Here is a 15,628-nt window from a genome sequence, read left to right on the forward strand (position 1 = left end):
ACTATTCAACATAACAATTGCACTTGGTGACATTCTTATATTCTCCACAATGTCTGCAAAGAGACCTTTAAAATATCATTTGTTGGTGCCCTTGAAAGATTTGCATATCAAGGAAAATGAGAATGAGACCTTAATTATCAGCAAATTTAGAATAGGTGATATCTTAAATGACTTAAGAAGTATAAATTGTGAACTGATTGAATATAGAAGCCTCCTTAAATTAAAGCTTCAAACCCCTGTTTGCTTTCTTGCACAGATTGAATAAAAGTTTGAGTTGTATAAATAGAAGAGAACACTGTTTTCCCTGGGGTGGATATCTGCATACCTGCGCACTTGGGGCCCTTGAGTTATTAAACACATTAAAGCCTAGTATACAAATTTCTCTAAGCAGATCCTGAAGGCCTTAGCTAATTGGTGGATATCTCCAATTCAGAAATGTGTCAATTTCCAGCTAGCAGCAGGGATACTACTGGCCAAGGACTGGAAATCAGTTGGAATTAAGTAATTTTTGTCCCTAGATCCTTGTTGGGTAACTTCAGAAGGGATGGGAGGGATAACAAAGCATACTTCAAACATGGCTTTTCCAAGAAATTGAGCAACTATCCAGCTGTCCCCACTGAATCTTTGCCTGCATCTGGGCCCTGGTGAGGGGACAGACACAAAAAGCAGTGGACCAATAGGGTTTACCTAGATGAGACAGCAATTCATTCTGCAGAATGAGCAGCACCAGATACTGGGAGGATGTGATGTTAGACTTTGGATCTAGAGCAAAAACAAAACCATGTCCCAAGAGTCCCTGACTGGGCAGTGGAATGGACACCCAAGGCCAGGCATCAGGTTTAGGTCATACAGCCCATCTTGAGAGCAGGCAGTGGCACAGGTGTCCAGCTCTGTCTCCAGCCTGTTTCCAACAGCAGTTGCCCTTTATGGATGGTACCAGAAGCAGTGAATGCAAGACATTCTATATTGACCAAAACAGCCTTTAGTCTGGGACTATGGAGATGTGCTGAGGCCATGAATTCACCTACAGTTTGGTGTCTGACAGTTCTGTTTCTTCAAGGTCAGTGGTGAGGCTGGGAAGCTGTGGCCAATGCAGACAGAACTTGGATGCCTGGGAGGGACATGGACACTGTGATGTGGGAAGATACAGACTTAAATTTAAACTGCAAATGCAAGAGCCACATCTGTCTTGGATATTGGATAAGATTTCAATTGTCCACGAGGGCAGGAAATTCTTGGTCATCCTCTAGATCTGGATTATGATTAAATACTTCAGCCCTCCTCTGAGATGAAGTGAAGGGTCCAGGGAGCAGCTAAGCCTGCTTTGGGGGGCCAAAAGGGGGCTTGAGAAGTGAAAGTTTGCTTATAATGTCTTATTTGTGCAAATAGGAATTATTAGCATCTAGAAAACAAATTTTGCATGGTACTTCTGATTTCTGGGTTATAGTAAAGACATTGATTCTTGAAAACTTATTTTGCATCTAATCACCTTGCTTAATATATTAATTCCAATGGATTTCACTTAATGCTCTTGGAAAGAGCATATAGCTAGTTTCCTCCACGACCCTCTAGGAAGCGCTGACCTGCAACACGGACTGAGCACTTTCACTGAGCACATGCTCACCTGCCCAGCACCGTCCCTCACTTTCCACATTCCTTCCTTCACTGTCTCCAGGCTGATGCTCTGGCATAGGACCTCTGTGTGGTTTTCTGAGGGTTTATTTACCTAATTCTCCCAATAACTTGCCTTTTTAAGGAGAGAGAGAGAGAGGTACAGAGGAGCTGAATAACTCATCAAAGATCACTCAGCTGGGAAACAGGATTGGAACCCAGAACCCTTGCTCCCAACGCTGGCCTCCACCACTCCACAGTGTCCCACTTCTTGTTTTCCATAATTATTCCAGACGTCCAAAGCATCTTTCCTGCCATGTTTATCAGAGAGACCCCTGATTTACTGTTCTAAGCCCCATTTGGGCACAGACAGGCCTGAGTCTTTTGTCCAGCTGGCTCTGGCAGGGACAGGCTTAAGGGATACAGTTCTCCACACTGCTGGGTTCCCTGGGGTCCACTGACAGGCTGGCTGCAGATTTAGAGAAGAAAAAAAAAAATTGATTAACTGCCATCTCCCTTGCTCAAAACTCACCTGGCTCCTTCTCCTTTCTAACTGTACAAACCTTCTTGCTGACAGGAAAAGGAACAGCTTCTGTTGTTCAAAGGAACTCTCAATAGGTCTTGCTCTCAACATGCTTGGAACAAGCCTGCGACTTTACTTACAAAAGACTGATTTGATCTCCCCACGAGGCAGGACAGAGGTATTCAGTCAGCACTAGACTGAATAGTGCCCCCCAAATTCATGTTCTTTCCAGGGCCTCAGAATGTGATTTTATTTTGAATTAGGGTCATTGCCAAAGTAATTAGGTGGGCTCTGGGTGAGGTCATACTGGAATAAGGCTGGCCCCAACTCAATCTGAGGACTGGTGTCAGAAGAAGAGACGACGTGGGGGACAGACACAGGAGAAGCCGTCTGCGGGATGGAGTCTGAGGTTGGAGCCATGCATCTACAAGTCCAGGAACACCAAGGGTCGCTGGCAACACCAGATCAGAGGCAGCAGGGATGGATTCTTCCCCAGAGCCTTCAGAGAGTGTGGTCCTATCCCTACTTTTAGTACCCAGAGCTGTGAGGCAGGAGCTTCTGCCGTCTATGTTCTCGGCAGGTGGACGTTTGTTATGGCCGACATGGGGGCCGACACAGAGCACTACCTTCAGAACTGGATTCTCACTTCTCTGGGCATCATTCTACCAGTTCATGCTTCGAGACACAGGTGGACTCTGAGGAGAAACTTTCCTTCTGGGCAGAGGTGTCCAAGGAGGTCTACAGAGAAGAGCAGTAGGTGACTCCGCACTTCCCCAACTTAATTCTACAAGTGAATTTTGGTTGAGAATGAATGAAGCAGTCTGAGTGAAGACAAAATGCACTTGATTTGGTAAGCATTTGTGGATTTTACAATGGGAAAGAGGCCTTCGTGTACCGCCCAGGGAGGCAGGCAGCAAGTGAGGTTGGAAGCCTGGGCCCTTTCTAGGACCCCAGTCTCCTGGGGCTGCTCTGGGGTCCTCCACCTCTATCCCTAGAGGTTTTCCAGGTTCTGGAAGCTCTGCTTGAATGTTGGAAAAGCAAAGATCGGGAAGAAGGGAAGTTTTCTTCAATTTGTTGAGGGCCTACCATTTGGAATAGGGATTAGATGCTGTGCTGTGTGGGTTAGACTAGAGAGAGACGGCAGACAGAAACCCAGGCATAGGCTGGATTTGCACGCCAGACGGATGCACCTTTCCCTTTGGAAGTAGAATGGACTACCTCCAAGGAACCGAAGCCACTCAGGACAAGACAGAACAAACATAGGTTGGTCACGTAGGCGGGTTACTAAATTAACTGCACACAAACAAACATTAAGCACCAAATGCTACCTCACGTGCCACACTCCACACAAGATAAGGAAAACCCGATAAAAATGTTTTGCCTCTGTGAAATCGGTGATCATATAGTTTAGTAAATTGCAAAGATGCGCGAACCAAGGAGCCTTGGCATATTTTACAGCTTTGTTATGATCTGAGGGTTCTCTTTGGATCAACTAGTCAAGTCTGGATGGGAGAAGTGCCCGGAGAATCTACATTTACACGTGATCATTCCAAACACAATTTTCAGAAATTTGGTGGCAGCAGTTCTAATAATTTCTTCAATGAATTTAGAATAACCTAATGTTTTCAAGTCTAATAAGCCTGATGATTTCCAAAGAACTCTGAAGCAAATTCCCAATATGTGAATCATGAACTCAGACCTGTCTAGAGTTCCTTGAGGAATGAACCTTAATTCCAAAATTAAACTAAACCTCAGTGAAGAGAGATGACCTTGATACAAGTCAATTTCAAGGCAGAATATCTGAAGTGTTCTTGTTTTTGTTTTTTGGTAAACAATCCACTCCCCAGAGTTCATCAGCCTTCCTTAGGACGATGAGCTCAGGTCTCACAGAAGCCATGGGAGCACCTGAGAGATGGGCACACGGAGCTTGAGAAAGCTCAGGGTCTCACAAGACCTCGTGGTAAAAACTATTCAGCACAAAAGAATTGTTTCAATTTGTTGGAAGCCACTGAACATTCAGGATCAAAACACTGGTTCAAACATCCTAAAATTTCACAATTTTAATGCATTCTCATTATGTATATGTTTGATTGTACCTAAATTTGAACTAAAAATTTGAAGTATCTTTTACTGGGCTTTTATTAGCCAATAGTGGTTGGCTGATCCTGAGACTGATTTCTAGGAGCATGGAAATTTAATTGTTGAATTGACTTTTTTGCATACTTACGACATAATTTCTGATATTATCAAGAGTCTCTGATACCTGGAGTCTGAACTGTTTCAGGGGCTACTGGTGCAATTAGAAACAAAGAACACCAAATAAGGAAACAGGGTCACTAGATAACCCTGCTCCACTGGCACAGCCTGCATTTTAGCTGTAAATATTTTAATGGCATTTATTGGCTCATATTCCTCAAATGTAGTATACCGCATCATTAATTTTGTAGTTTCATCTCTGAAAGCTATAAATCGAGCATTCCTATTGTCTTAATTTTCTGTAACCTTTAATAACATTTGTGCAAGAGCATGGGAAAGATGAAATTGCCATCGACTGTATTACAAATGCATTCTAGAAATGTTCCCCAGAGCTTCCACTCTCTCTCCCACCCCAAAGCACTCATTACAAAGCCAGCAATGTTTTAGACATCCATCGGAAATCCATTGTTTAAATTCAGGGAAATAAGCTCTAGGGCTTAGATATCAGTTTGGATCTTCCAAAGAGGACCTTTGTCTGGCTTCCTCCATCTGTCCCAGGCAGCCTTCTCATTTTCAAATATAGAATTCCCCAACCACCAGTCACAGGTCCGAGCTTTTGGATAACACCAGGTAAGAATGGATTTGAAAAGCATTTATCCTTGAATGAGTTCTTTAACTTATCTGGCCATTCACCTGACATTTGTAGTCACCAGAATGATGAGTCCTTCCCAGAAAAGTGACAGATGGAGCTGGTGAGCCCAGGAGGTCACACCTCGTTCACAGTTTATGGAAGGACCAAGGTGCAGTGCCCCAGCCCCAACCACACTGTGAACCATCTAGTTATACTGCTGTGTATATCTGACATACCATTATTATGTTTTAAATCAGGTCATGTAACATATTTGCATAATATTACATATGTTATATATGTATATCTAAAATAATAGTGGCTATCTTATTTAACCCAATCAGGCTCCATGTGAAGGGGCATGGATTCATTGTTTCTAGTTTTCATGCCAAACCTCATAAAATATTATTGTACACATTTTATATAAATGAGGAAAATTGAAGATCAGAGAAATTAGCAATTTGCTAGAGGTCACATGGCATCTCTCCTGGTTCCATAGTGTTCTCTGTAAGTCTCAGTACAAGTCACATCTTAGACTTATCAGCTGTTGTAGTTTTAACCATAGCTTAATTATAGTTTGTAAAAATGCTACTTGCAAATAAAAATATGAAGCCACCCCCTTTGCTGGAGCAGAGATAATCTTTTGGGGCTGGGCGTAAGTTTTAACGCCTTCAACAGTGTGGATGGAGCTTCATCCTTGAGGGCCCCCGGGCCAGACTACAGTGTGGCTCTCCTCACTGTGAGCAACTGCTAGAGGGGTGCCCAGTTCCCTGGCTCCTCAGGGAAAGCTCATTCAACATCACAAGAGGCCGGAGAGAAAAGCTAGGCTGGAGTTTGCACCTCAAAGGGACACACACAAGGGCAGCGTCACTATATTGGAAAGGAAATCTTCTCTCATTCTTTCTTTCTGTCATTTATATATGCTCTCTTTCCAAAAAGGATTTTGTGGCAAGACTTAAAAGAAATACATTTGAATCTGAGTTTAACAAGATACTGATTTACATAAAAGACAAGTAGAGAAAGAGGAGAAAGAAATGTGTGAAATCATTCTCACATACATGGGAAATTAGGGTAAGCTTATCTAATGCTACACACTGTAAATATCTAATATAGATTTAATTGTAAATACTTTTATATTCCAGTAAAGACATATGCTTAAATAAAGTAAGTATTATGGTTCTGTGAATATGGATAGCATATCTATAATCATGAAGCAGGATTTATTAAAATACTATTAAAGCTAAATCATTTTTTCTAGTAAAAATACTACTGTAATTGTAATTGAAAATCTTGTGATAAGCTGCTTCTGGCAGAACTGGATCTAGGATAAGAGAACCACTTTGAAGAAGTGCTTTAAGTTTTTCCAGCTAGAATATTCCAATTTTGTAATAGGACCCTCTGAAAATATAGAAAACCACATCATGGCTTTGTAGTGACAGGTTTGTTAGAGGAGGAGAAAATGAAGCTGAAGCTAATGTCACCCCCCTCAAATATCAGGAAAATATCAGGCAAGAACATGGCTTGAATGTAGAAACCCTGATGCAGACATTGAGAAATGTTCCAGAAGATGGCTGTGTTGACACCAGCAAAGGACTGGTATAAACTGCAAATTCCCCACAGTGATAAACTCTCAACGGTGTTTTTCTGAAGCCCACCACTTCCTTTGTTAAGCATATGAACATTTGTGAGTGACAGAGTCAAAGAAAAACTGTAATGAGAAGCAGTAGAAACCAATAGCTTTGTTTGACAGTGGAAGCTCTCAGCCAGGGGTGTCTGTCTCTGTGGGTTTCCTAGAGGATGTGGGGAGATTCTCATTGTCTTTTGAGCATCACTCTATGTATTTTCTTCTTTTATACAAGGATGCCAAATGAGGCCTAGATTCTAGTTCCAGGTCTCACTGTGGAGCACCCTGCTGTCGTGGCCACCCACCCCAGACACCTAAGCAAGGGAGGAGAGATGTGCAGAGGCTCCTCTCCCATGATGGTCAGGAGCAGAGGCACACTAGCCACAGCTTTCTGTCAATGTGGCCAAAATACCTGGCACGAACAACTTAAAGGAAAAAAGATTCATTTTGGCTCATGGTCTCAGAGCCCAGTCAGTCCCTGTTGGCCTGGGTAGGTTGTTTTGGGCCTGAGATGAGGCAGTACCTCACGGCAGAAGGGCATGGTGGAAGAAGGCGGCTCAGCTCATGGTAGCCATGGAGAGAAAGAGAAATGGGGTGGGGGGAGTCAGGGACAGAGGCAGACATAGTCCCCAAGGGCATACCCCAGGGACCTTCTTCCTCCAACTATGCCCCACCTGCCTCCAGTTTCCATCACTTCCCACAAGGCAATGCAGTTATCAATGGATGAACCCTTCAATGAAGTCAGAGCCCTCACCATCCAGGCACTTCCCACAGTCCCACCTGTGAACTGGCGCACCGGGGACCCAACCTTTAACACATGAGACCTTAGGGGACACTCCATATCCAAACCTTGGCACGAGACAGAGTTCACACTGGAGAAAAGCTAGGAAGCTTTACAACAAAACAGCGGAAACAGTAGCAATACATATATTATATATTTCTGTGAGGATTATTGAGGAAAATCTGTGAATCGCACAATTCAAAAATATCAACTAAGACTTTTAGGGGTGGCTGTTCCCTGATTTTTCTAATTCTTTAATAACTCCGTCCTTTCTCTCATCTCCTCTCTATGCCATCTTTAGTGATAGCTGAACACAACTGACCCTGGGCAGGTGGACTCACTCTGTAACCTCACGGATACTGAGTGCGACTGTTCCGGTAAAAATGAGAATTGCAAATTAAGAATATGTAATAAGAGGATATGTATTTTCCATAAAGTAGGAATGCTATTACAAAAGTGTTGAGCTTGGACAGTAAGAGACTCAATGACTAAAACTCAGTTTTTACTTTTCTCAAAGAGTAGCCATCTTGCCCCAATTCCTACTTGACCAAAGCTTTTCAGATAATAGGGGATGGATGTCCATTCACTCCTATACACAATTTTGAACTTCAAGATCCCACTGAAGTCCTTTTTACTAGTATAATAGTAAATGATATTTCAATAGTCCCACTATTAAAAGACAGCTAAATAGAATTTCTGAGAATTCCATGATTCCCTGAATAGTCTATGCTCAAAGCCAATTTCACAATAATATAAAACACAGTGATTCCAAATAAAGGTTATTTTTGTTTGTTTTGTTTGTGGGAGAGTTGCCTCCACTCTGCTTTTATTTTATTTATTTCCTTGTATGTACAATGAGCAGATCATGCTGCAAAATTCTCATGCACTTATCTACTAAATTACAAACTTATTCCCATGACTGTCAGGAATAAACTCTGCATGCTGACTTATGTACTTAGAAGTTAAATACATAACTTCTAAGTGAGCAGCAGAAAAGAAAATTAGATTCACATTGTTTCAGGAGGATCACACTGTCAACGAACAGATGGACATTTGCTGCCTGTCAAGAGATCACCAAAACTTGTTGATATCGTTATAGGATAAAGCAGACCTATCTGAGCTCAGGGGTATTCACAAAGCTCAGAGTGTCATATTTTCAAAATGGATCTATGTATATGTCTTAACCAGCACTCATATCCACTAAGTAACTACAAATTATTAATGACAAATTATTAAATAATTAGTAAGACAAAATAAGAAAAAATTATTTTTCTATATTATTTTTAAAAATAGAAGAACATTTATTGAATGCTCCAACCCCACTACCATATTTTAGCAATGTTTTAAAAAAATTCATCCTAAATTGATTTTAAAAAAACAATAACAAAACACTACTGAAAGCTCAATAGGAGGCATCTAAAGGAGGAATTACTATTAAATATTAAGAAAAGCAACAAACTCAAAGCCTATTAATAGGTTCAAAAACTATTGTATAAACTTTACAATTTAATTATTGAACACTCACAGAAGAGCCTTGCTGTTGTGTGTTCGAGGAGTAACAAGTGACATTGGCAACTGCCATTCCTTAGGGAGCAGGAGGCCGGCGGGAGTACGCTATTTACATCTCTGAACGGACAGATCATTGTCCCTAGGTAACGGCAAATCCTAAACGTGTGGCTCATGAGCTCCGCTTTGAACCCCTCCCCTCTCCTCAAGGCTTACAGGACATTTTGACCTGTGGGATAACTCACCATTCATGTTCTTAAAGATGTTCAGGATGGGGAGGATCTGACGGTAGTAGGGCACCAAAGCCTCGCCCACCATCTCTGCTGACACAACCAGATGCTGGAGGACTTTGAGCGTGACACAGATGACCTGCCGGTTTCTGAGGTTCAAGGCATCTGGATGGTAGGAAAAAGAACAAGTAGGAAACACGGAACATGAATTCTAGTGCTGAGTGAAGCTGCCTCATGGACGCGTTGAGTTAGACCATGTTCTATGGGGACCCCAGATGGGTCTTTATTATTCAACTGGAGGTGCACTGCAGCCCCAAAGTTGTGATAGCCTCGGGTTTGATTGCTACTTAGTGTCCCAGCTTGCGTTGGTTCCTACCAACTCTAAGAATGCAGCTCATTCTCCTTTTGGGAAAGATACTGGGAGGGCATAGAGAAGCTGTGAGAAGATCACTTAGTGTCATTGGATTTAAAAGACACTGTGTGCGTTGACAACAGAGATGTTTTATACAATGGTCTCTTCCAGCTAATAACCCAAGCTATTCCTAAAGCCATTACCACAGAACAAACCTTTACTGGGGAAGGAGGGCTGGGTGGGGCACAAGCGTGGAGAAAGTAGAGTCTGGCTTCCAACACCAAGAACATTCCTGGTAGAAGTGAACGTAAGGGTCTATAGACAGGCTCCAGGAAGTCGGGAAGGAGAGCAAAAATCTTAAGTGTTCAGTTAGGAAACAAAACAAAACAAAACGAAACAAAAAACAACAACAACAGTAATGAGTTAAAAGAGATCAAAGGATACAAGTGGTTTCTAAGAAGAATTCTGAGTGTGAAGTAACTACAGCAGAGAAAGGCTGACAGGCATAGGTGGCCTTGCACCAGAGGCTCGAGTTGCACCACCGGGTCACTGGGGCTGGCTGTGTGAACTCACTGAGACTCTCTTGGTCCCAGTTTCCTCCATCATGGGAACCTCCTATTTGCTTTCTTGGATGACTAGATTAAAATGATTTAAAGGGAAGAGTCATACAAAGCACCCGGTAAAAAGGTCAGAGGTGAGGATTCACAAAGTGTGGTGCCCCCGGGGCTACTCCAAGAAGTCAAAGGCTCTTATTCTTAAGATGTTCTACCTTCTAATAAAAAGGATCGACTGTCCTCTTAAAGCACATGTCATTTATGGAAGGACAAAAAAACTTAGACTGTTAACAGGTTGAAGCTTTGGTCAATACACCTGTGGGAAAGTGCTGGCATTGTTCTCCAACTCCAGCCCACGTTTCCAACAGCCTCGATTTCCCAGCCCCTCAAATCAGCGTGTTCTAAAGATGCGTGTTCCTCTGTGGACATCCTCTTTTTGCCACGTTCCTCATGCTTAGTGATGACACGACCTGCTCAGTTCTCAGACACTCAAGGTCAGACCCGGTTCTCATTCCTCACGCCCATCATGTCGCCCAGTGATGTGGCTGCGCCCCGCAGTTCCTGAAGCTCACATCTCCCTCCTCGTCCTCACTGCCATGCCTCTGGTGTGGGTCTCCATCCACCCTCCTTGCCATCCTTTGAGGATCCTGGCCCTGGGGACCCCTTCCCTGGAGCGCATGCGTGCCCTCTGAGTGGCTGTCTTTCTCCACTCCCCCTCGTCTCTCTCCACTGTTGTCGAACTTACATTCCTGGGGCTAGGTGGTCATCCCACCACCTGCTCAATAGAGCTAGAGACCCCCACCCCATTTCCTAAAGAATAAGGGACAAACTAGCCAGGCCCTGGGGGAGGCATTCAGGGTGAGTTTGAATTAAACTCAATTCTTAGTTAAAAGTCCAAGAATACAAAGCCTCACTTAGTGGTTTCACAGGTATTTCCTGTAGAGTCACTAGGACATTTTTAAAAATAAAAGCACAGGTCAGCTTTACCCCTTCTAGAAACAAACTAGGGATTGGGGCATGAGAATACTTCTCAGAAGCCCCATAATTTCTGGTCCGGTCAAGGCTACATTCTTGTTCGGTTTGAAAGCAAACACAAATGTAATAAAGAGAGATAAGCCAGCCTCAGCTGGGGGAGCCCACCCAGATATAACTGCAGGGCTTGAAAACACGGCTCATTATGACAGCATTTAGTCACTCCCAGGCCATGCTATACTTCTGAAAAACAGCTAAAAATAGAATGCTATCATTTGGCCTAAAAGCTGTAGTAATGAGACCCTTAAGAATAAAGCTTCAGAGTACCCCGAGGGGGCGGGAGGAAGAGGGCAGGCAGCCTGGGGCCACGGCAGAAACACAGCCTCTGACTCCCGTCTCCTCTGATCTGGAAGGTGTTCTGTCTTTCCAGGAAGACCCAGCTCCGTCAGGATGAGGAGCCTGCAGAATGCCGTTCTGAGGACTGTGGGCATTAGACATGCGTTCCCCACGAAGCCCAGCATGTTTAGGTTTTAGGGTTGCACAGATCTGTATGGAGATTCCCAGCACAAGTATGAGAGCCGCCATATGCCAAAATTAAACTGAGCACTTTACATCTGTGAGTTTGCTAATCTTCCATCAAATATTTATTGAGAGTGTATTATGTGCCTGTCACTGTTTACGAATTAGGAAGATGGAAACGGATAGGACAGATGTCTTGAACCACCCTCTCAGGTTTATCACGTAGTATGGAAGAAGATATTAAACAAATATGAGAAGTGTGATGAATATTTTTAAGAAGAGGAGCATATTTCAGCAGCCAAATACAGGGGGCACCCAGCCCAGCTTAGGGGTCAGGGAAGGCTTCCAGATGCAGGGACAGGGATGAAGAGATGTTATGTGGGTGGAGAGTCCGGGGAGGAGACAGCATGCTGGGACAGATTCCCCGGGTCGCTCCAGACCTGCGGGTCAGATTCCACTGAGCCACTTGGGTTCACAGTCCCAGATAGTAAAGAGAGATCCTAGCTGGTCTTATCATTGTTGCATTTGCCTTTCTTGGGATCACTGGGAAGTGGAGACAAGTAGGTGGGTATAAAAGGAGGGTAAAGCTGTAGTAATTCTTTCTAAACTAGAAAATCCCCCCGCAGGTCTTGTCTGATAAACCAGAAAGCATCAGATGTTTGAGATCCTGGTTTTCTGCTTTTTCTTCCTATTCATCTTCTGTTCCATTTTTACTCCAGGACTGCTAGACACACTAGCTCACACTCGCTAAATGCTTCACATACTGTGCAGTGAGAAAGGAGTAGATACAGAACCACACAGGTGTGTTGTATTTTTATTTCCTACAATGAATGCGTGATTGAATGCATCTAGTTCTCATTCCAGTGGTTTTTTTTTTTTCCAAAAAAGATTTTCTGTTGATATGATAAAGTCAGAAGAAGGAGAGCCCATGGTAGATCATTGAAGGGAGAATTACCTGAATGTGGTGGTCACGGAAAAGATTTTGGTGGCTATAGTGGCTCCTGGATGCTAGTTTATTTCAGTGTTCCTATTTTAGGGTATGCATCCCCAAAGCTGCAAAAACCAGCCCAGAGTGTGTCCATCAACTTCCAGTGTTAGAGATGAGTTTCAGCATGTGGAACACATTGATTAAGGAATGAACTTCATATATACACACATACCATGTTCATGTACATCATATATTACATATGAGCTTCTAGATACAGAGAAATTGCTGAAGAATAAGAAAAAACAACTTATACTCAAAGTGGTAAAATGTATTCACAGGTGATGTAAGCCACATGTATGTATGAATGTATGTGTAATATATATGATATGTGTCATATGAGCTGCATAAGAGCAACACAAAGATTAAATTGTTGATTGGGCTCATGGCTCTATGTATTGCTACTTGACTACTTGGGGGTGCCTTAATGATCTGTCTCAACATGGATAGTGATAGTAGCTCTTAGGAAATAATTTAATTGCAACCTTGATTTAATTGACATAGTTGTGTTAGATGTAATTGGGTTGACAATGACCAAATGAGTAAAATGCCTGAAGTGTGATTCTTAATGGGATTTAAAATGGAATGTGAAGTCCTCCTAAATGACCAGGTGATGACTTTAAGGCCTCTGCAGAGGCTGTGACATAAGGCTGGGGTATGCCCTATGATAGCGCCTTAACTCCATATACTGGGGGCAGGGAGGGGTTATGCTGTCCACTCCCACTCTGTCTCTTTATTTTTCTTTTTCATCTTGGAAAACTAAGACATAATAGTCAATTGGAGTCTTTTTGTTATTACTGTCCTAATGGAATTAAAGAAAGAATTTTGGAAGTGAAACTCTTTTCCTTTGAAAAAGTCTGTTAACAGATGTAAAGAGCATGTGATTCTTCAACTTGAAAGGGAAGAGGCTGTTTATTCCTGTCTGATGGGTCATTGTAGAGACATAAGTAGGGCTCTGAACTTGAGATGTGCAGTTTTGGAAAGGGTCTGATGTAAGGAATTCATTGACAGGGTAGGAAATTTCTATTCAGAAGATTGGATTTCTATTGTAGTGCTTACTGCCTTCAACTGTAATCAGACAGAGCTTCCAGAAATAGAGAAATTGCTGAAGAATAAGGAAAAATAATTTACACTCAAAGCGGTAAAATTTATTCATCCTAAGTAGTTATGAGCTACATGTATGATTTTCTCAGGCATAAAATCCATTATCGCTATGATTTTTTTTTGCAAAATGAGAACATTTTCTACTATTACATGATTTGCTGCTGTAATATCAGAAAATGCAGAAACATTTCTAGTAGTTCTTTTCTAAAACCAGAAACAACAAACACAATGAGAAGCAAACAATAAATTCTAAAAAATGTTCTTGACGTGCTATTTTAATGTTGATATCCTTAATGTAAAAATAGATAACACAATCCAATAAAAATGTATCTTCCCATAAAAATGGGTTAAGGATGTGAGTGTGAACAGATAATATGCAAATTAATAAATATAAATGAGCAATTAATATTCTAGAATGCTCAAATTAATTGGTAATCAAACAAAATAAAGCATCAGTTTTGAATATCATATTAACATATCATATTAACAAAAAGTTGTTGAAAATTTAACACTGGATAGAAACAGGTTTGAAAGAAGAAGCACCCTAATAGGCAGCATATTAGAAATCATTCCAGGCTTCGTATAGGGTGGATCAGCAACATACCTAAAAGCCATCCAAATACATATAACACTGAACATAGTAATTGCAACCATGGGACCTTTAGTCTAAGGACATTTGCTTATGTGCACAAAGAGTTATCTGAAAGAATGCTAAAAATCAATATCATTTATAGTTAGAAATAATATGAATAAAGAAATGGATTTTTAAGTAAAATATAAAAGTCCATATAAGGGAAAATTATACAATTATAAATCATGTAATAGAATCATATTTTTTAAAAAATAGGAAAATGTTTATGATATAAATGATTAAAGAAGAAGATTATAAAGCATATTTGCATTATAATCTCAATTTACATAATAAAATATAAACATGTAAAATATTGGAAATTTTTACACTTAAATGTTAATGTGGAGATTCTTTTTTTCCACATGCGTATTTAGACATAGAATTTTGTTTCTTTAAAAAATATGCTTTTTAAACATAGTTTTTAAAAACAACATCAATATATTGTAAATATTTCCCTTTTGTTTTTCTCAATGTTTTCTTGATTATTCTTAATCGATGCTTTATTTATTGAGACAGATTTTAACATAAGGTGGTCAAGTTATAAAATTCTTGGCACTTAGATTAGCATTCTAGAAATTTAGAGAACAATTTTAAGGTCACTTCTCCTTCTTAATATTGACTTTTTCCATTTGGAACATGATTTTGATTTAATTTTTTGTTGTTGTTGTCTTCAAGTTCCTCAGAAAAAGCTTTATAGTAATTAATTAAAATATGAATGCTGTATAGTTGTTAAGTTTATTCAAAGGAATTTCATATTTTCTTACTATTTGTATAAGATTATTCTATCCCAATATGCTTTCTAAAGATTAATGCTAATATATCCATAAGAGTACATGATTTGGGGATATTTGTTTTATTTTTATTTTTTATTTTTTAATTTTTTTTATTGATTGTTCAAAACATTACAGAGCTCATGATATATCATCTTTCATACATTTGACTCAATTGGGTTATGAACTCCCATTTTTACCCCAAATACAAATTGCAGAATCACATCGGTTACACACTCACATTTTTACATAATGGCATATTAGTGACTGTTGTATTCTGCTACCATTCCTATCCCCTACTATCCCCCCTCCCCTCCCCTCCCCTCCCATCTTCCCTCTCTACCTCCTCTGCTGTTGTTCAATTCTCTCCCTTTTTTCCCTCCCCCTTTCTCCTCACAACCTCTTATAATTTTGTGTAACATTGAAGGTCTCCTAACTTTTCCATATGCTTCCCCTTCTCTCTCCCTTTCTCTCCTCCAACTCGTCTTTGTTTAATGTTAGTCTTTTCCTCATGCTCTTCCTGCCTGTTCTGTTCTTAGTTGCTCTCTTTATATCAAAGAAGACATTTGGCATTTGTTTTTTAAGGATTGGCTAGCTTCGCTTAGCATAATCTGCTCTAATGCCATCCATTTCCCTGCAAAT

At 41.0% G+C, this 15,628-nt stretch overlaps 1 protein-coding gene across 2 annotated transcripts in view; it reads right to left on the minus strand.

The window, feature by feature from the left end:
* Positions 1-15,628, minus strand: part of Pacrg (parkin coregulated) — a 484,043-nt gene that overhangs the window by 186,281 nt on the left and 282,134 nt on the right. For both annotated transcript variants that reach the window (XM_076859381.1, XM_076859380.1), the window contains exon 4: positions 9,115-9,264. In XM_076859381.1, coding sequence (XP_076715496.1) covers positions 9,115-9,264 — 150 coding nt within the window. The remainder of the gene's footprint in view (positions 1-9,114; positions 9,265-15,628) is intronic.

The sequence above is a fragment of the Callospermophilus lateralis genome, chromosome 6, assembly GCF_048772815.1.
Source record: "Callospermophilus lateralis isolate mCalLat2 chromosome 6, mCalLat2.hap1, whole genome shotgun sequence".
In the NCBI taxonomy this organism is placed as follows: domain Eukaryota; kingdom Metazoa; phylum Chordata; class Mammalia; order Rodentia; family Sciuridae; genus Callospermophilus; species Callospermophilus lateralis.